Source organism: Neofelis nebulosa, chromosome 4, assembly GCF_028018385.1.
Source record: "Neofelis nebulosa isolate mNeoNeb1 chromosome 4, mNeoNeb1.pri, whole genome shotgun sequence".
NCBI classification, from domain to species: domain Eukaryota; kingdom Metazoa; phylum Chordata; class Mammalia; order Carnivora; family Felidae; genus Neofelis; species Neofelis nebulosa.
The window spans coordinates 110,768,923-110,790,239 of record NC_080785.1 but is presented as its reverse complement, the minus strand read 5'-3'; the positions used below and the strand labels follow the sequence as shown (position 1 = coordinate 110,790,239).

The window sequence follows — 21,317 nt, the reverse complement described above, 5'->3', positions numbered from 1 at the left end:
GTTGGTGGGAATGCAAATTGCGGCAGCCACTCTGGAAAACAGTATGGAGGTTTCTCAAACAGTTAAAAATAGAACTACCTTAAGATCCACCAACTGCACTACTGGGTATTTACCCAAAGAACACAAAAAACATTGATTCATAGGGATACATAGCAGCATTGTTTACAGTAGCCAAGATATGGAAGGAGCCCAAGTGTCCATTGACTGATGAATGAATAAAGAAGATGGGAAGATGCGGGGGGTGGGGGGCGCCTGGATGTCTCAGTCCGTTAAGCGTCTGACCTCAGCTCAGGTCACAGTCTTGCAGTTTGTGGGTTTGAGCCCCGCATTGGGCTCTGTGCTGACAGCTCAGAGGCTGGAGACTGCTTCAGATTCTGTCTCCCTCTCTCTGCCCCTTCCCTGCTCATGCTCTGTCTCTCTCTCTCTCAAAAATAAATATTTAAAACAATTTTTAAAAATGAAGATGTGGTATGCATATACAATGGAATATTATGCAGCCATAAAAAGAATGACATCTTGACATTTGCAATGATGTGCATGGAGCTAGAGAATATAACGCTAAAGCAAAATAAGCCACAGAAAGACAAATACCATATGATTTCACTCATGGGGAATTTAAGAAACAAAACAAATGAACAAAGGGAAAAAAAAAGGAGACAAACCAAAAAACAGACGCTTAACTGTAGAGAACAAACATCAGTTTACCAGAAGGGAGTGGGGGGGGGGGGCGGCAGAGGATGAATGAAATAAGTCAGGGGGATTAAAGGGTACAGTTGTTGTGAGGAGTGATAGGTGGTGTATGGAACTGTAAAATCACTATATTATACAGTCGAAACTAATATAACACTGTATGTGGACTAATTGGAATTAAAATAAAAACCTAAAGTAAAAAAATCATCTTTCCTGAAGACGGTTTTATTTCTTCACACTTTTCCTATGATCCGGACATCTACCCTCACTGAGGTATGTATCTATCTTTAAGGTTGTTTGAGGGGGCTGGTGGAGATTACGAGGCATGGAAAGTCTTCCACAGGGGGCAACCCAGGGCGGCATCAGGGACGCTGGGAAGCCATCCCCATATGTGCATACAAAATGGACACTGAGGATGGGCGGTTTGACCTCTAACCTCTCCGGAAGGTCAAGCGACTCCCCTACAGCGGTAGGGCAGCGGCCTAGTTCGCAGGCACGGGGCGGCGCCGGGGGCGTGGCGTGGCGGCGCCGGGGGCGTGGCGTGGCGGCGCCGGGGGCGTGGCGTGGCGGCGCCGGGGGCGTGGCGTGGCGGCGCCGGGGGCGTGGCGTGGCGGCGCCGGGGGCGTGGCGTGGCGGCGCCGGGGGCGTGGCGTGGCGGCGCCGGGGGCGTGGCGTGGCGGCGCCGGGGGCGTGGCGTGGCGGCGCCGGGGGCGTGGCGTGGCGGCGCCGGGGGCGTGGGGGGGGCGGCGCCGGGGGCGTGGGGGGGCGGCGCCGGGGGCGTGGGGGGGCGGTGCCGGGGGCGGGGCGGCGCCGGGGGCGGGGCGGCGCCGGGGGCGGGGCGGCGCCGGGGGCGGGGCGGCGCCGGGGGCGGGGCGGCGCCGGGGGCGGGGCGGCGCCGGGGGCGGGGCGGCGCCGGGGGCGGGGCGGCGCCGGGGGCGGGGCGGCGCGAGCGGCGGTCAGGCTAACTTGTGGTCAGTCCGTGGCGTGGGCGGTGTTCACGGTTCCCCCTTTCCAGGCCCGGTTCTGGCGCCGCCGCCAGCCTCTCGGTCCCTGAGCAGGTCCGGCCAGGCCGGGAGCGACACCGAGGCCCTGGCGCAACCACCGCCACCACCGCCGCCGCGGGCGCAGACCTCGCCGGGGCCGGTGAAGGTGGGCACCGCCCCTAACCGTCGCCTGGGCAGCGTCCGCGGAGTGCTTGTGTCTTCGCCGCCGGGGCGCCGGGCCCGCCTGTCGTCTCCCGGCACCGGCCGCTCGTCTTCTGAGGCCCGCGAGGAGCTGCGGCGCCGCCTCTTGGGCCTAATCGAGGGTAACCGAGTGATGATCTTCAGCAAGAGTTACTGTCCGCACTGCACGCGGGTAGGCGGGGCGGGGGCGGGGCCGGCGGGTTGGGGGGGTCGGGCCGGCTGGCTGCTGGGGGCGTGGGAGCTCGGGGGAAGCGGGGTCTCCCGGGGTCCAGGCAGCTCATCCCTTCTGCGACCCTGCGGACAGAGCGCCAGCCGGTTCGGCCCTTGGACGCGAGCCGGGATGCCGCGCGCGGTCTCGGCGGCGGTGGTGACAGGCCCCGTGGCTTGGTCCCTTTGGCACCGCGGGAGAGACGGCCACGCGGCCGACCTCCTAGACTCCGGGCCTCGGAGTCAATACTTGTTCTCGGGACTCGGCCTGTGGAGCCTGACGTTGGCTTCTTTATCAAGAGCTTATTTGGAGAGGTAAAGGCATTCCCACAAACTTTTTGCTTGGTGAAAGGGTGGTGTGGGGAGAGGCCAGGACGTGGGAGTAGACTAAAGCTGGATTCAGATCCCACTTCCTAACTGCGTGACCTTGACCAGGTTACAGAACCCCACCTAACCTTGGTTGTCACATCTTGTTAAACGAACGTAAGGAAGGGTGCGAGGATGGTACCAGGTGATGGGTAATTTCAGCGTCTTGCCCACTGCCTTAACTTTCGTTGGGCTAGCTGGGAATACAGCGTTGTTTTTCTGGGCACATTTGTTTTTAGTGGAAAAATGACCCGTGTAGAAACGAACCCAAGTAAGAGAAACCCATCTGTACAAACAGGGACTTTCAGTACTTTGAACTGCATATTATCAAAAAGTTGAAATAATAATACATGGAATATGAAAAAACATAAACTATTAGGTTAGGTTTATCAAATTATAAGCTATGTTTTTCAGGTTTATTTTCAGGTTTACACTGCCTTATATTGTTTCATAAAACATGTACATCATGCATATACATCTTAAAGGATAATGAAACACTTATGTTTTGGAAACCTTGGATGCCTCTTCCAATCCTTACTGCTAACCTTAAAAATAAAACTGCCCGCGGCGCCTGGGTGGCTCAGTTGGTTAATCCTCTGACTTCAGTTCAGGTTGTGATCTCGTGGTTTTCCAGTTCGAGCCCCGGGTTGGGCTCTACTGACAGCTCAGAGCCTGGAGCCTGCTTCAGATTCTGTTTCCCTCTCTTTCTGCCCCTCCCCTGCTCATGCGCGCTATCGCTCACGCGCTCTCTCTCTCTATCTCGTGCTCTCCCTGTCAAGAATAAACAGTAAACAAACAAACAAACAAGAAAAAACATGGTCTTGGGCACCTGAGTGGCTCTGTCAGTTAAGCGTCCAACTTCAGCTCAGGTCATGATCTCACAGCTCCTGAGTTTGAGCCCCAAGTCTGGCTGACAGCTCAGAGCCTGGAGCCTGCTTCAGATTCTGTGTCTCCCTCTCTCTCTGACCCTCCCCCATTCATGCTCTGTCTCTCTCTGTCTCAAAAATAAATAAACGTTAAAAAAAATAATAAAAAAAAAAGAGCAGAATGACAGTCCAGGACAAGCAAACTACCATGAAACCACAGGCAAAATCATAGGCAAATCTGAACAGAGGAGAGGGCTGCTTTTTTATAGAGGAAGGGGGAGATTGGCAGGGCCATTGTAAACAAAAAGTCCTCTGGGGTAAACTGGGGGTTCCGAGCATGATGGCTTTTCACTGGCTGTACTGGCTAGGCTGTTCCCTGGGGCTGAGAAAGGCTTTCTTCTTTCTGCTGGGGTAGTGATAGTGTCTGAGCAAGATCCTTCTCCTTCTTGTTGGGTGTGCAATTGATGGGGAGTGGTAGGGTGTGAGAGCTATCCCTCCTGAACCCCCCAACTACATTTTAATGAGGTTTCCCTTTATTAACATACTCCTCCCTCCCCCTCCAGCCCACCCCCACTGGGGTTTACCACTGTCCAAAATTCCTTGCTTTGCTTTACAGTTTTCCCTAATACATGTATATCCTTAAATGATATTTTGTTGCATTTGGCTTGTTTTGGTACTTTATGAAAGTAGAAATCATACATATGTATTATTTTGCAGTTTTCCTCTCAGCAGTTATGTTTTAGAGATTCATGCGTGTTAGTATCTGCAGCTGTGGTTTGTTAATTTTCATATCTGTAATCCTTAGGATGAATCATACCACATTTTATTGATTGTGCTGTGTCTAGTATTTTGCTCTTGAAAACAGTACAGCTGTGCCTTTTCTTGCAAGTAAGCTATGTGCAAGTATGTAACACTTATCTTAGAGTAGGTATCTTGAAGCTGACCTTGCCTAAGTGACTCCAAGATGTTTTTCCAAGTGATTATACCGCTGGCAGTATATAACTGTTCCCCTTGTTCTAAGTTCTTGCCAACTGTTGAGACATTTAATGATCGCCATTCTGGCAGTTATGAAATGGTAGTTTTCTGTGGCTTTAATCTTCAATTTCCCCAATAAGGTAAACATCTTCTCATGTGTTTACAGGTCATTTGGGTTTCCTCTCTATGAAATTCACATCTCATGCTTATTTCTCTGTCAGGTGTTTATTTTTGTTCTGATTTGTAGCTGTTCTTTGTATATTTTGGGTGCTGATCCTTTGGATATATGTGTTGGCAGTCTTCCAGATTTGACTTTTCTTCTCATTCTGATTGTGAGATTTTTCAGCTAACTGAAATTTGCCAAGTTTAATGTAGTTGAGTCTGTCACTTCTTTTTCCTTTGTGCTTTTTGTATCATCTTTAAGAAACCTGTTTCTACCTCCGAGGTCATAAAGATACTCTCCTGTTTTAGCTCCTGAAAGTTTTGGAGCATGCTTCTGACACCTTCTCACACCTTTATTCTACCTGTACTTGATGCTGATGATGTGAGTGGAGATCCAGTTTGGTTTTTTTCTTTATGACTTACCAGATAATCACTGTTTCATTTATTGGAGAGTCCATCCTTTCTGTGCTACTTTGTTGTTGTTGTTGTTGTTTTAATGTTTATGTATCCTTGAGAGAGAGAGAGAGCCAGCATGAGAGGGGGAGAGGCAGAGAGAGAGACACACACAGAATCCGAAGCAGGTTCCAGGCTCTGAGCTGTCAGCACAGAGCCTGACACAGGGCTCGAAGTTGTGAACCGTGAGATCATGACCTGAGAGCTGAAGTCAGAGGCTTACCCAACTGAGCCACCCCGGCGTCCCCTTTCTGTACTACTTTGAATGCTCACTCATCATGACCATCAGGTTCTTCTGTACGCATTGATCTGTTTCCAGGCGTTGCCTTCTATCTCTGCTCTTTTTAAGTTGTCCTTTGGAGCTTATAAAAGGGCCAAGTGGGGGCGCCTGGGTGGCTCGGTGGGTTAAGCATCCGACTTCGGCTCAGGTCATGATCTCGCGGTCCGTGAGTTCGAGCCCCACGTCGGGCTCTGTGCTGACAGCTCAGAGCCTGGAGCCTGTTTCAGATTCTGTGTCTCCCTCTCTCTCTGCCCCTCCCTTGTTCATGCTCTGTCTCTCTCTGTCTCAAAAATAAATAGAAAAAAAAAAAAAAGGGGGCCAAGTGATCAGAAAGGTACCTGTCCACTGTTGTATCACTGGGGCCTAGAATAGTGTCAGGCATGTAACATGCATTGAATAAATAAATGGTCTTAGATCATTCTAGTCGAACCTTTGCTGATGAAGAAAATCTTAGGACAAATGATCCTGCATCCTGTGTTTGTCAACACTTCCAATAATGTGGCAACTAGTTTCAGTCCCATTACATAATTGTATAGCTCTGATTGTTAGTTTTTTTTAGAACTTGAGCCAATTGGGGCTCCTGGGTGGCTCAGTCCTTTGAGCTTCCGACTTCGGCTCAGGTCCTGATCTCATGGTTTGTGAGTTTCAGCCCCACTTTGGGCTCTGTGCTGACAGATCAGAGCCTGGAGCTGCTTCGGATTCTGTGTTTCCTTCTCTCTCTCTGCCCCTCCTCTGCTCATGCTCTGTCTCTCTCATAAAAAACATTAAAAAAATTAAAAAAAAAAAAGGAAATCTGCTTTTACTTGAATGATCGATCTTCTGGTATTTTCTCTCAGCGTTTTTCTTACCTGGCCAGGCAGCCCACTTTTTTTTTTTTATTATTATTTTAAAAAATGTTTTATTTATTTTTGAGAGAGAGAGAGAGAGAGAGAGAGAGAGAGAACACAAGTGGGGGTGGGGCAGAGAGAGAGAGGGAGACACAGAATCTGAAGCAGGCTCCAGGCTCTGAGGTGTCAGCACAGAGCCTGACGCAGGGCTCGAACCCGGGAACCGTGAGATCATGACCTGAGCTGAAGTCGGACACTTAACTGACTGAGCCACCCAGGTGCCCCCAGCCCATTTTCTTTATGTACTCATATCATTTATCTGTATACTTGACCCTTCACTAATTTGATTGTACAAAAGTTTGACTATGAACCTTTGAAATGTATCACCCCAAATTGGACACCTTATTCAACATCTGTGTGGAATCAAGCAGAGAGGTTTCTTCCTTGATTGGGGCACTAATATTACTCAACAAGCATTATGGGAGCTTAGTGTTGTGGAAACACAAAAATGAATAAACTGAGAACTCATAGTCCAATGAGCAGTAATCAGCCAGCTCTCCTGTCCTGCAAGAAGTGACTGAAGAAAAAAAAAAAAAAAAAAGGAAATGAGAGGCAAAGATAATCGCTTGTGTGGCGGATCGGAAAATTTTCAGGAAATTGTATGTAAGCTGTTTCTTGAGAGATACATTGGATATCTGTAGGTAAAAAAGAGCATCTAGCCAAAGAATTAGTATAAGCAAAAGTAGGAGATGCTGAAATGAAAATTAGTGTGTGGCTGAACGGAGGGGATATGATAGGAATCAGGAGAGTAAATTGGAAAATGGCTGGAAATTTACACTTAAAGTCATATTGAGAAGATCTTAAAATGCTCCTAGGTAAGTGTGGACTTGATGTGGGCAGAGTCATCTCAGTCTTTTGGGAAGAGGAGTGAAGAGGTCTGTGATTTGAAATCTGGCAATGGTATGAAGAGTAGACTGTGGAAACAGCTAGATGAGTGGAGACGTTACTGTTAGGATAATGGCCCAAACTACAGTGGAAAAAACGCCCTGATTTTTTTTTTTAAGTTTATTTATTTTTTTTGAGAGAGAGAGAGAGAGAGAGAGAAAGAGAGCACGCACACACATGAGTGGTGGAGGGACAGAGAGAGAGGGAGAGAGAGAGAATCCCAACCAGGCTCCGCATTACCAGCTGGGAGCCCGACACAGGGCTCAAACTTACAACCTGTGAGATTACGGTGAGCTGAAGCCAAGAGTCAGATGCTTAACTGACCGAGCCACCTGGGTGCCCCACAGAAGTGCCCTGAGGTTTTAAACTTCTTCCCCAAATTAACTTTAAGCCATGTTTCCCCAGTCCTGAATCCATATGTTTGTGTGTTAAAATTTCATACATCCGTTGTCAGCTTTGTGGGGGGCAGTAACATATATATAACATAAATTTTACTGTTTTAACCATTACTGTGCAACCATCATCACTGCCATCTGTCCACAGAACCTGTTTCATCTCCAGCTAAATTCTTCATTGCCTTTCCCATCGAGCCCCGGAAACCACCATTCTGTTTTCGTCTCCATGAATTGAACCACTCTAGTTGCCTCATATAAGTGACATCATGCAAGATATGCCCTCTTGTGACTCACTTATTTCACTGAGCACAGTATCCTCAAAGTTCCTCCACGTTGTAGCCTGAGAGAATTTCTTTCCTGAATAATCCATTATATGTGTTCCTCCAGTGACGGATACTTGGGTCGCTTCCACCTTTAGGCCATTGTGAATGTTGCTGTTGTTAACAGGGGTGTACAAATTGATGTTTGAGTCCCTCCTTTGAGTTCTTTTGGGTATATACGCGGAGATGGGAATTGCTGGATCGTGTATACGGTAGTTCAATTTTTAATTTTTTGAGGAACTACCACAGTGTTTTCCGTAGTGGTCACACCATTTCACATTTCCACCAACGGTTTCCAGTTTCTCCAAATCCTTGCCAACACTTGTTATTTTCTGTTTTTTGTTTTGTTTTGTTTTTGTTTTGATAATAGTTATCCTAATGGGCACAAAGCGGCATCTCATTGTAGTTTTGATTTGCATTTCCCTGATGGCTATCTTTTCACGTCCTTATTGGCCATTTGATAATGGCTAATATCTACTCTGGAGAAATGTCAATTCAAGTGCTGTGTCAAGTTTTTAAATTGAGTTATTTGTTGTTGTTGACTTTTAGGAGTTCTCTATATACTCTAGATGTGAATCCCTTACAAGGTGTGTGATTTGCAAGTGGAACTCAACAGTTTCCTCCGTTGATAGTGTCCTATGATGCACAAAAGTTTTTAATTTTCATGATATCCAATTTGTCTGTTTTCTTTGTTCCCTGTGCCTTTCGTATCATATTGAAAGAATCATTGCCAAATCCAGTGTTGTAAGGCTTTTGCCTTATGTTTTCTTCTAAGAAGGTTTATAGTTTTAGCTCTCATGTTTATGTCTTTGATCCATTTTGAGTTAATCTTTGTATGTGGTGTTAGGTAAGGCTCCAACTTCATTCTTTTGCATGCTGGATATCCATCCAGTTTTCTCAGCACCATTTGTTGAAAAGACTGTCCTTTCCTCATTAAATGGTCTTGGCACCCTTGTCAAAAAGTCATTGAACCTTATATGTGAGACTTTATTTCTGAAATTCCTGTTTTCTTCTGTTGATCTTTATGTCTGTGTTTATATGCCAGTATTGTACTGTTTTGGTTACAGTAAGTTTGTAGCAGTTTTTGAAATCAGGAAGTGTGAGACCTCCAAGTTTATTCCTTTTCAAGGTGTTTTTGACTCTTCAGGTTTCCCTTGAGATTCTGTATGAATTTTAGGATGGATTTGTCTATTTTTGCAAAATTTGTTTTTGGGGTTTTGATAGAGATTACACTAAATATGTAGATTGCTGTAGCTAGTGTTAGCAATGTAAAGTCTTCTATTCCATGAACATGGGATTTCTTTCCATTTATCGGTGTCTAATTCTTTCAGCAACAGATAGCTGTCAGAGTACAAGTCTTTGCCTCCTTCCTGAGTTTATTCCTAAGTATGCTTCTTTATGCTATTGTAAGTGGAGTTTTTGTCTTAATTTCTCTTTTAGATTGTTCGTTGTTAGTATGTAGAAAAGCAACTGATTTTTTTGCTGTTGATTTTGTATTCTGCAACTTTGCTGAATTGATTAACAGTTCTTTGGTACAGTCATTAGGGTTTTATACGTATAAGTAATCATTGAACAGAGAGAGTTTTACTTCTTTTCCAATTTTGATGCCTTTTCTTTTTTTCTTTTTTTTTTTTTTTTGCCTTATTTCTCTGGCTGGGATTTCTAGTACTGCGTTGAATAGAGGTAGTGAAAGTGGGCATTCTTGTTTTGCCCCTCGTCTTAGAGGAAATCCTTTCAATCTTTCACCGTCAAGTATGGTATTATCTGTGGGCTTTTCGTATATGGTCTTCAGCATGTTGAGGTAGTTTTTTTTATTCTTAGTTTTTTTGAGTGTTTTTGTCATGAAAAAGATGTTGAATTTTCTTGAATGCTATATCTGTATTCATTGAGATGATTGTGTAGTTTCTTTCCTTCATTCTGTTAATGTGCTGTATTATGTTGATCTGTGTTTACATGTTGAACCATACGTACATTCTAAGAATAAATCCCACTTGGCCATGGTATATAATACTTTTAATATACTGTTGAATTTTTATTGCTATTATTTTGTTGAGGATTTTTGCATCACTATTCATCAGGGTCTGTGGTTTTCTCGTAGTGTCTTTGTCTGGCTTTGGTATCAGTGTAATGGTGCATTAGCCTTAGAGGGAGCTTAGAAGTGTACCCTCTTCAATGTTTTGGAAGAGTTTGAGGAGGATTGGTGTTTCTTCTTCTTTATATGTTTGATAGAATTCACCAGCAAAGCCATCTAGTCCTGGGCTTTTCTTTGTTGGGAGGCTTTTGATTGCAGGTTCAGTCCCCTTACTAGTTATAGGTCTATTTCCATTCACTATTCATGATTCAGTCTTAGGAAGTTGTGTGTTTCTAGGAATTTATAGATTTCATGTAGATAATTTGTAATGTACAGTTGTTCATAGTACTCTCTTGTAATTCTTTTTCTTTCTGTAAAAACAGTAGTAATGCTCTTTCAATTCTGATGTTAGTTATTTGAGTCCTCTCTGTTTTTTTCTTAGTCATTGTAGCTAAAGTTATATCAATTTTGTGGATCTTCTCAAAGAACCGATTCTTGGTTTTATTGATTTCCTCTATTGTTTTTCTATTCTCTATTTTGTTTATCTCTGCTGTGATCTTTATGTCATTTCCTCCCCATTGCTAGCTTGGAGTTTAGTTATACTCTCTAGTTTCTTAAATTGTACAGTTAGATTATTAAGATATTTCCTCTTGGGGTGACTGGGTGGCTCAGTTGGCTGAGCATCTGACTCTCGATTTAGTCTTAGGCCATGATCCCAGGGTCATGGGATAAAGCCCCACATTGGGCTCTGCACTGAGTGTGGAGCTTGCTTAAGATTCTCTCTTTCTCTCCCTCTGCCCCTCTCCCGCACTTGCACTTTCTCTCTCTCTCTCTCTCTCTCGCTAAAATCAATAAAAACAAAATAAAAAAGATATTCTCTTTTTTTTTTTAATTTTTTTTTTTTAACGTTTTTATTTTTGAGACAGAGACAAAGCATGAATGGGGGAGGGTCAGAGAGAGGGAGACACAGAATCTGAAACAGGCTCCAGGCTCTGAGCTGTCAGCACAGAGCCTGACGCGAGGCTCGAACTCACGGACCATGAGATCATGACCTGAGCCAAAGTCGGCCGCTTAACCAACTGAGCCACCCAGGCGCCCCTCTCTTTTTTTTAATATAAGCATTTACAGCTATACATTTTCCTTTAATCACTACTTTCACTGGGTCCCATAAATTTTACTGTTTTATTCGGTATGTTGTATGTTCCTTTGAGAAGATGTTCTCTAATTTCCCTTGTGATTTCTTCATTGACCCATTGTTTAAGAATGTGTTGGTTTAATTTCCACGTATTTGTGGACCTTCTGGTTTTCTTTCTGCTTTTGATATTTAGTTTCATTCTACAATGATCAAAACAGATACTTTTTATGATTTCATTTTTTTTTTCTTAATTAAGACTTGTTTTGTGGCCTAGCATATGGTCTACCCTGGAGAATGTTCCATGTGTACTTGAGATGTGTATTCTGCCTATCGTGGATTCAGTATTTCGTAATATGTCTATTAAGTCCATTTGGTCTGCAGTGTTCTTCAGTCCTCTGGTTCCTTATTGATCTTTTGTCTTGTTGTTCTATCTAGTTTTCTTTTTTTTTTTAATTTTTTTAATGTTTTATTTATGAGACAGGGAGAGACAGAGCATGAACGGGGGAGGGTCAGAGAGAGAGGGAGACACAGAATCTGAAACAGGCTCCAGGCTCTGAGCAGTCAGCACAGAGCCCGACGCGGGGCTTGAACTCACGAACAGTGAGATCGTGACCTGAGCCGAAGTCGGACGCTTAACCGACTGAGCCACCCAGGTGCCCCTGTTCTATCTAGTTTTGAAAGTGGAATATTAAAGTCTCTTACTATAATTATAATTCTGTCCATTTCTATCTTCAGTTTGTTTAGGGTTTGCATCATATATTTGAAGCTCTGATGTTTGGTGGATACGTTTTTATAATTGTTACATCGTCTTGGCATATTAACTCTTTTATCCTTATATGATACTTAAAAAAATTTTATTAATGTTTATTTTTGAGAGAGAGAGGGAGGGACAAAGCGCAGGTAGGGGAGGAGCAGAGAGAGAGGGAGACACAGAATCTGAAGCAGAGCTATCAGCACAGAGCCCAACACAGGGCTTGAACCCACAAACTGCAAGATCATGACCTGAGCTGAAGTCAGATGTTTAACCAACTGAGCCACCCAGGCGCCCCTGTGATGTCCTTTTTAGTCTGTTATAACAGTTTTGACTTAAAGTTTATTTTGTCTTATATCAGTATAGCCATCCCTGCTCTCTTTTGGTTACTATTTAATGGAATATCTTTTCTGTCTTTTTACTTTGAATTTACATATGTCCTTAGCTCTAAAGTGAGTCTCTTCTAGACAGCATGATGTTGGATCTTGTCTTTTTATCCAGTCTGACAGTCTTTGTCTTTTGATTAGAGAGTTTAATCCATTTATATTTAAAGTAATTATTGTTAGGGAAGGACTTTTGCCATTGTATTTGTTTTCTGGATAACTTACAGGTTTTTTGTCCATTCTTTTCTTTCTGACAGTCTTCCTTTGTGTTCAGTTGATTTTTTTGTAGTGACATTTCTCATGTCCATTTGTGTGTATTTGCTAGATATTTTTGTGGCTACCATGGGGATTATATATAACATCCTAAAGGTATTACCTGTTTTAAACTGATAGCAACTTAACTTCGCCACACACAAAAACTCTGCTCCTTGGTAGTTCTGCCTCTTTTTACATTGTCAGTGTCACAGATTACATCTTTATATATATGTATCCATTACTATAGATTTATAGTTATTTTTATGCTATTGGTTTTTTTTTTAACCTTATAGAAGAGTAAGAAAATGTACTTATGAGGGCACCTGGGTGGTTCAGTCAGTTAAGTGTCTGACTCTTGGTTTCCATTTGGGTCATAGTCTCACAGTTCATGGGACTGAGCCCCATGTTGGCTCTGTGCTGATAGCATGGAGCCTGCTTGGGATTGTCTCTCTCTGTCTCTCCCCCTCTCATGCTCATGCTTGCTCTCTCTCTGAAAATAATAAACATTAAAAAAAAAAAGAAAATGCAATTATGAACTAAAATCATAATAATACTTGTTTGTATATTTGTCCCCATGTTTAGCTTTACTGGAGAATTTTGCATTTTCACATGGCTTTGAATTTCCAAATAACATTGTTTCATTTCAACTTGAAGGACTTTCTTTAGCATTTCTTGTAGGGGAGGCCTAGTATTAATACTACCTCAATTTTTGTTTATCTGGGAAAGTCTTAATTTCTCCCCTCATATTTAAAAAAAATTTTTTTAAATGTTTATTTCTGAGAGAGAGAGAGAGAGAGAGAGAGACAGAGAGAGAGACAGTGTGAGCTGGCAAAGGGCAGAGAGAGAGGGAGACACAGAATCCGAAGCAGGCTCCAGGCTCTGAGCTGTCAGCACTGAGCCCGACGTGGGGCTCAAACCCGTGAACCATGAGATCATGAGCCCAGCCGAAGTTGGATGCTCAACCGACTGAGCCTCCCAGGTGCCCCTCCCCTCATATTTGAAGGACTGGGTTTTTTTGTTTGTGTTGTTGGTTTGTTGGTTTGTGGCCAGACATAGAATCCTTGGTTGATGTTTTTTTCCTTTTAACACTTTAAATATTTCATCCCTCTGCCTCTGGACTACAAGGTTTTGACTGAAAAGTCCACCAATAATCTTAGGAGGATTCCTTGTACTTGTAACTTGTAAGTTACTTTTTTCTTGGTACTTTCAATATCATCTCCTTGTCTTTGTCTTTCAAGAGTTTGATTACAGTGTTTCTTGGTTTGGGTCTTTTTGGGCTTTTCCTTTGGGTTTTCTTTTAGTTTCTTGTGTTTGTATATCTATGTCTTTCCTCAGATTTGGGGAGTTTTTGGCCATGATTTCTTCAAATAAGCTCTATGATTCTTTCTTCAATTCCCGTAATGTATATATTGTTCTACTTTATGATGTCCTTTAAATCTCTTATTCTGTGTTCATTTTTATTCATTCTTTTTCCTTTTTGTGCCTCACAGTAATTTCAAATGTCCCATCTTCAAATTCACTGATCCTTTCTTCTGTGTGTTGGGAGTTTTCTGTTCAGCCCATCCAGTGACTTTTTCAATTCAGTCATTGGATTTTTCAGTTTTAGAGTATCTGTGTGGTTATTTCTTATCTTTTTGTTGATAATCTCTTTTTACTTCTGTACCATTTTCCTGATTTCCTTTAACTCTTTGTATTTTTCTCTTCGTGTTTAGAATAGTTGTTGTAAGGGGTGCCTGGGTCGCTCAGTCGGTTAGGGCGTCCGACTTCGGCTCAGGTCATGATCTGACAGTTTGTGAGATCAAGCCCCATGTCGGGCTCTGTCTGTGCTGACAGCTTAGAGCCTAGAGCCTGCTTTGGATTCTGTGTCTCCCTCTCTGCTCCTCCCCCACTTGCACTCTGTCTCTGTCTCTGTCTCTGTTCCTCTATCAAAAATAAATAAAACATTAAAAAAATGTTGTTTTAAAGCCTTTGTCAAGTAAATCTGAAGGCTGTATTTGTTCAGGGTGTTTTTGGAGATTTGTATTTTCCTTTGAATGGGTCGTGTTCTTTTATTTCTTTGTATCCATATGATCTTTAGTTGAAAATTCAGCATAAAACAGCTACCTGTCATAGTCTTTGCAGACTGACTTCATGCTGGGGGAGAACTTCACTAATCAGTGCAGCATGAAGTCTTGCCATCTTTTTAGGCCTTTTCTGAACATTTGTCTTCCCTGGACCTGTCTGTGCTTTTCACACGTGGGGTCAATTTTCCTGTATACAAGGCTATTTTGGTTTGGTTTTGTTAATGTTTATTTTTGATAGAGTGAGACAGAGCATGAGCAGGGGAGGGGCAGAGAGAGAGGGAGACACAGAATCCGAAGCAGGCTCCAGGCTCCGAGCTGTCAGCGTAGAGCCCGACGTGGGGCTCAAATTCGTGAACCGTGAGATCATGACCTGAGTCGAAGTCAGATGCTCAACTGACTGGGCCACCCAGGCGCCCCTATACAGGGCTGTTTTGAAGTATGTTAGCGCCTGGGTGGCCCATTCAGTTAAGCATTCAACTCTTGATTTCAGCTCAGGTCGTGAACTCACTGTGAGTTCGAGCCCCATGTCAGGCTCTGCACTGACAGTATGGAGCCTTTTTGGGATTCTCTCTCTCTGCCTCTCTCTCTACCCCCTTCCTTCTTGCTTGTGCGTGGGTGCACGCTCTCTCTTTCTGCCTTTCTCTCTTTCGCTGTCTTTCAAAATACATAAATACACTTAAAAAAAAATCTTTAAGGTGTGTGAAATTCCTCAAGAATCTTTCCCCTGCTTCTACTTGGGACCTTAGCTGTTATCTTGTAGTCTCCTGCCTGTAATTTCTTGCCCCCAATTGTCTGCAGATTTGTAGTCCATTTTCAGTTTTCGTGAGTGACCCCCACTGCTCCTCATGGCTTCCACTAGCCTAAGATCCCAGCCACTTTGACCATCTGAACTCTGAGTTAGGCATCACAGAGACCGATCCCTAAAGCAGCCCTTGAGTTAGAACATGCACAGTTGGGCTGTGTGCTCTCCCCATTTTGTGGAACGGAACTGGGGCCCAGGCTGCTGCTCACCTCTTATTGTGCCTTGAAACATCAAGGAGTGGGTGACTTACGGGCCATTAAAAATGCCGCAGGATTTTCTGCCATTTTAAATTCGGTGTTTTCTTCATTGGGCATACACTTCATTGCTGTAGATCTTTGACCCGTTTCCTATTAAGTTATCTTACTTTAAGATTGTTGAACTTCTTGGATATGTAGATTACTGTTTTTTATCAAATTGGGGACATTTTTAGACATTTCTTCAAAAAACTTCCTTCTTCTTTCTTTTTTTCTCATATTCACCCTGTGTATGTTGGTGTGCTCAGTTTCTCTGACACTATCCATTTTTCCCCCCTTCTTTTTTCTCTGTGGTTTCAGGTTGCACAATCTCTATTGATGTATCCTCCAGTATGCTAATTATTTTCTTTTGCCAGTTTAAATCTATGTTGAGGCACTCCAGTGAACTTTTTTTTTAAATGTTTATTTATTTTGAGAGAGAGAGAAAGAGTGTGAGAGAAAAAGGGCCGAGAGAGGGGAGGACAGAAGATCCGAAGCAGGCTCTTTGCTGACAGTGGAGAGTCTGACACGGGGCTTGAACTCACGAACAGTCAGATCATGACCTGAGCCGAAGCCTTGTCCACGCTCTTGTCCAGTGAGGTCTGGGCCCCTTTGCAGGGGTAGTTTTTGAAGCCTATTTGTGACTCATTCTTACCCTAGAGGGGCTATTGGCCAAAGCTTCTTGGCTTTCTTTGGTAAACTTGCTGGCTTGCAATTGTCTGTTACTCTCAGGAAGCTACCAGCCTTCTCCTTTTTTCTTACCACCAGAATCTTCATTGTTTTCAAGAGTGCCTTTAGACTTTGACCTCCCTGCCACCCCCACCCCCCTCCCCCCCCCCCCGCCCCAGTCTATTTCAAATAAAGTCCTTTCTTTTGGATAGAGCTTTGGCCTCTCTGATCTTAGGTTACCTCTTCCCCTGGGCAAAATCTCTGAGACCTTGCTCCAGACCTAGGGGTGGGACAGCGACTTGATTCTTTTGGCGTGACAACCCTGCTTTATGAGCGGGGTTCTGGGTGCGGACTATAGCCTCTGGTCTTGTTGGCTTGCCTCTCCCAGCCCGAATCCTTGCTGTACAGTATTTTTGGCCGGGGGTAGAGCCTTTGATCTGTGAGTGGGGGCTGGGTGAAAGAAGGGAGGAACGGAGCCCCTGTGTCGTTAGCCACACTCTCCACGAATGGTGGCTTTTGCCACTCCGAGCGGTGGGGAGACTAAGAAGTGCCAGTGGCCTGCCCCTTCTGGTGCCAGGGATTTCAGGGATTAGGGAGCCTCATTTTCTTGTTCACACTTGAAATAGAGCTTCTATCTAGCTGACCTAGGAGCAGGGGCGGGAGGGTGCGGGTCATGACTCTGATCTACCAGAGTTGCTTGACTAAATGCTTCATTTGCTGTGTGCCCTTAGGACAATTCCCAGAGACTTTAAATGATTGTTTCTTTAGTAGTTTTCACCAGTTGTGGGTGTTTCACCAGGGAGCAGTTCTGCCAAGCTCCCAGTGCCTCTGTCCCGGAAGTGGAACGTCTGGGCTTTCTCTGGAGGGCTGAGGGCGGGGAAGGGTGTTAAGTGATGGTGAAAAGGGGACCTTAAAATACTACTTTGACTGCGATTAGGTAACTGGACATCTACTTCGAACACCTGTATGCCATATTTTGTAGCTCTGTTGAATCTTCTTGAGTGTAAAACCCAGGTACGTTTTTGTTACAGGTTAAAGAACTGTTTTCTTCTTTGGGCGTTCAGTGTAATATCTTGGAACTTGATCAAGTTGGTAAGTAGGATGGGTAGGGTATACTTTTGTTTGTAATAAACATCAACAAGACTAACTACCTGTCATTTGCTTTGTTCAGTTCAATTTACTCTTGTCTCTTTGGGTTAGGCGAGCCGTCTTTGTCTACATTCAACCATGCAGAAAATAGAACACTACACGACAAATAATTGGGTGTAGATTTTTTTTTAATGTTTATTTATTTTTGAGAGAGAGAGAGAGACAGAGCGTGAGCAGGGGAGGGGCTGAGAGAGAGGCAGTCACAAAATCTGAAGCAGGCTTCAGGCTCTGAGCTGTCAGCACAGAGCCTGACATGGGTCTCGAACTCACAAAGTGAGATCATGACCTGAGCCGAAGTTGGACGCTTAAACGACTGAGCCACCCAGGCGCCCCTAGTTTTTTTTATTTATATGCTTTTCATATTTGAGGGAAGGGAGCAGGAGGAAGATGTATAAACGGCTAACCCTGAAACCCTTCAAGGCATGTCATAAGTATCTGCCAACTTTCTGGCAAAATAGGTTAAGCTGTTATAAATGAAAAGAAACTACCCTTACTTCCTGATAGCCATGAGGGGAAACACAGGAACTTTTCAGCTTTACGCTTTTGAATTCTTGTCATCTCTCATCCATCCAGCTAATATTAACTGAGCACTTTACACATGTGGTCTGCAAGGGTGGGAACCAGGGTGGTGAACTGAAAACAGTTTGGTTTCTGCCTCCACCAGACTTCACCAACTCCTCTTAGCCATGTCTCCTTAACAAGTGAGATGTTCCTGAATCTTTGAGACTTTTCTACGGCGTATACCAAATAGGGGAGTCAGAGGTAGTCGTGGCCTTGTTTTATTTTTTGGGGTGGAGGATACACTTGGACTGTGGGTCATAAAGATTTTTCACATGCAATTATAGGAAGTATTTTCTGAGTTATTACAGTTGAAGCAGATTATATCTTGATATTTGCTCTTTAAAGAGGATTCTTACCTATTTGTCTTGGCATGGCCATTGAATAATGCATCAAAATCTAATTTAGAAGGATTTGTTTTAAATGAATTTATAGATTTGCCTTTATTCTTTGTTTCCTTTGAAAATACATGGGTGTTTCCTCTTCTTGAGTCATCATTTTGTGAAGTTATATAATATATAAATATGTAAATACTGACCTTTATGGCTGTGTGCATGTGAGCGTTTGGTGTTGTAACACTTCTGTTCAACTCCCCAAAGTTTGGAACCCTTTCAATGTTTTTACATATTTAAGTTTTTATTCTTCAGATGATGGGGCCAATGTTCAAGAAGTGCTGTCAGAAATCACTAATCAGAGAACTGTGCCCAATATTTTTGTGAATAAAGTGCATATGGGTGGATGCGATCGAACTTTCCAGGTAATAATAGTATTATATGTTTTTAATGCTGTTTCTTCAAAGTTTGTTTTCACATTTATTCAAAAGGGGTGAGAATGGCTTTTAGGAGTCTATTCATTTGTCTTTTGGAAGTTGTAAAATGGAAAAGCGTGTAAGAGAGTTCTCAGATCATCTTGAAAGTAGTGATAGATGAGATTGCTGTTTCTTTTTTTTCATTTTTGTTTTAATGTTTATTTTAGAGAGAGAGAGAGAGCGAGTGGGAGAGGGTCAAAGAGAGAGGGAGACACAGAATCCAAAGCAGGCTCCAGGCTCCAAGCTGTCAGCACAGAGCCTGATGCGGGGCTAGAACCCACAAACTGTGAGATAATGACCTGAGCTGAAGTCTGGCACTTAACCGACTGAGCCACCCTGGCCCCCCAGATTGCTGTTTCTTTTTAAGTTAGATCCTTATTCTATAACTGCTTACTTTTATTAAAATCCTGTTCCCTTATAGTTTTTATGTATGTATGTAAGTGGTAGTAGTCAGTGATGAAATACTTCTATTTCAGATTGTAACTTAAAATTACATTTTCTTGGGAAAATAGATTGTCTGTATTGTATGTTAATCTATGATCAGCATTGTTATCTATTAACAACCTGCTTCATTAGTCCCAGAAGCCATCACCCAGTTCCCATGGAGGTATGTACCTTAATCTAGAGATCCCTAAACACCTACGGGAGTGCTGGTCTTGCCACTTGTAACCTGGAGAAGATGTCAGAAGATGAATCTGGAACGTAGAGTTCTCAATTACACTTAAAAAAAAAATTTTTTTTACTGTTTATTTTTGAGAGAGAGAGAGAGAGAGAGAGAGAGAGAGCGCAACAGAGCATGAACAGGGAAGGGACAGAAAGGGAGACACAGAATCTGAAGTAGGATCCAGGCTCTGAGCTGTCAGCACAGAGCCTGACGCAGGGCTTGAACTCACAAACTGTGAGATCATGACCTGAGCCAAAGTCAGAGGCTTAACCGACTGAGCCACCCAGGCGCCCCGTCAATTCCATTTCTTATGAAAGGAGCTGCCTTGCATGGCTGATGCTTAGGATTCACAGTTTCCTAAGGGCAGCTTGAAGTCAGGAGGCCAGAGGAGTCCTTCTTAGAATATGCCAAAAGCCACCAGGGACACCCATCCTTCAGGGGCCGTGTGGCCCGCGCTGAGTCCCATAGTTAAGTAGCTTTTCCACTGTGCTTCCGAGGATGAGCTGGTGCCACCAGGTGTGCCTAAAGCCAGTGTTGTGGATGGAGCTCCCATCTTCACATAAAGAAAACTGTTGTTACCTCACACATTGAACGTCTAACCTCACCCAAGCTACTACTTTTTTTTTTTTAATGTGTATTTATTTTGAGAAAGAGGGAGAGAAAGAGTGCAAGCAGGGGAGGGGCAGACAGGGAGGGAGACACAGAATCGGAAGCAGCTTCCAGGCTCTGAGCTGTCAGACAGAGCCCGACGCGGGGCTTGAACCCACGAACTGGGAGGTCATGACCTGAGCCGAAGTCAGTCGCTTAACTGGCTGAGCCACCCAGGCACCCCTCGCCCAAACTACTTTGCTCAAAAGGCAGGCCAGGCAAGCAAGAGACATTGTGCAAGAGCCAGCCTTTATGACCACTGTTGAAAGAAAAAGCAAAATTTTGTGTTGTATAGGAAGGTTACTAAGAAGCTGCAAAATTTAGGTCAAATCATGAGAAACCAGGTAAAAATGTAAAGTGTATATCCTGCTGATGATGCAGAAGGGTTTCAAAATAAAGCCTACCACAGGTGAACAGAACATAGAGGATTTTGAAAAATGATGCTTGGCTATTTTATATTTTACTATACTGGGTTATGATATTTTGATGGTTAGACCAAAGAACATGACCTCATCTCACAAAAAGCCATGACCTGTGGGTTATTTGACACATGTCTAGATGTCAGGTGATAATGAACAAAAAATGTATGCACTTGGCATACATTCTATCTAGTTGAACCCTATTTGAATACCATCTAGATAAATTTATAATTCAAAGTTAGATAAATTAGAGACTGTTTCTTGTGCTTTTTAAAAATTTATTATGTAATTTACATCCAGATTAACATATAGTGCACCAATGATTTCAGGAGTAGATTCCCTAAGCCCCTTACCCATTTAGCCCCTCCCCCCTCCCACAACCCCTCCAGCAGCCCTCTGTTTGTTCTCCATATTTAAGAGTCTCATGTTTTGTCCCCCTCCCTGTTTTTATATTTTTGCTCCCCTTCCCTTATGTTCATCTGTTTTGTATCTTAAAGTCCAATTAGAGACTGTTTCTAAGAGTTTTAGAAAAGCAATCCATGCTGATTAAACATAGGGTGCAAAGAAACAGATTTTTAAAAGGTCATGCCATACTCTCTCCTTTGATTACACCGTAGGCACATCAGAGTGGTTTGTTACAGAAGCTCCTTCAGGAAGACTCAACATATGATTATGACCTCATTGTCATTGGGGGCGGTTCTGGTGGCCTTGCGTGTGCTCAGGTATGAAAATAATGAAACTCAGAGATAATTTTCCTGGCGATTGCCATAAGCACTTCTTCCCCTACTTTATTTATTTATTTTTTTTAACATTTATTTATTTATTTTTTTTTTAATTTTTTTTTTCAACGTTTTTTATTTATTTTTGGGACAGAGAGAGACAGAGCATGAACGGGGGAGGGGCAGAGAGAGAGGGAGACACAGAATCGGAAACAGGCTCCAGGCTCCGAGCCATCAGCCCAGAGCCTGACGCGGGGCTCGAACTCACGGACCGCGAGATCGTGACCTGGCTGAAGTCGGCCGCTTAACCGACTGCGCCA

The 21,317-nt window shown here is 43.6% G+C and overlaps 1 protein-coding gene across 1 annotated transcript; it reads left to right on the top strand.

Moving 5' to 3' along the window:
• The first annotated feature begins 1,105 nt into the window (after window positions 1-1,105).
• On the top strand, window positions 1,106-21,021 carry LOC131508580 (thioredoxin reductase 3-like). The gene is made up of 5 exons (XM_058723565.1): window positions 1,106-1,424; window positions 1,604-2,046; window positions 17,064-17,124; window positions 18,387-18,496; window positions 20,896-21,021. Exons 1-5 carry the CDS (start codon window positions 1,106-1,108, stop codon window positions 21,004-21,006), a joined length of 1,044 nt encoding a protein of 347 aa, XP_058579548.1. The 3' UTR covers window positions 21,007-21,021.
• The last annotated feature ends 296 nt before the right edge of the window (window positions 21,022-21,317 follow it).

Bases quoted from the DNA above. Each gene is read 5' to 3' on its own strand.
- LOC131508580 (XM_058723565.1), top strand. From the start codon at position 1,106: ATGGGCGGTTTGACCTCTAACCTCTCCGGAAGGTCAAGCGACTCCCCT. The intron at 2,047-17,063 runs GTAGGCGGGGCG...TTTTTGTTACAG, and splicing joins ACTGTCCGCACTGCACGCGG to GTTAAAGAACTGTTTTCTTC. The intron at 17,125-18,386 runs GTAAGTAGGATG...TTTATTCTTCAG, and splicing joins CTTGGAACTTGATCAAGTTG to ATGATGGGGCCAATGTTCAA.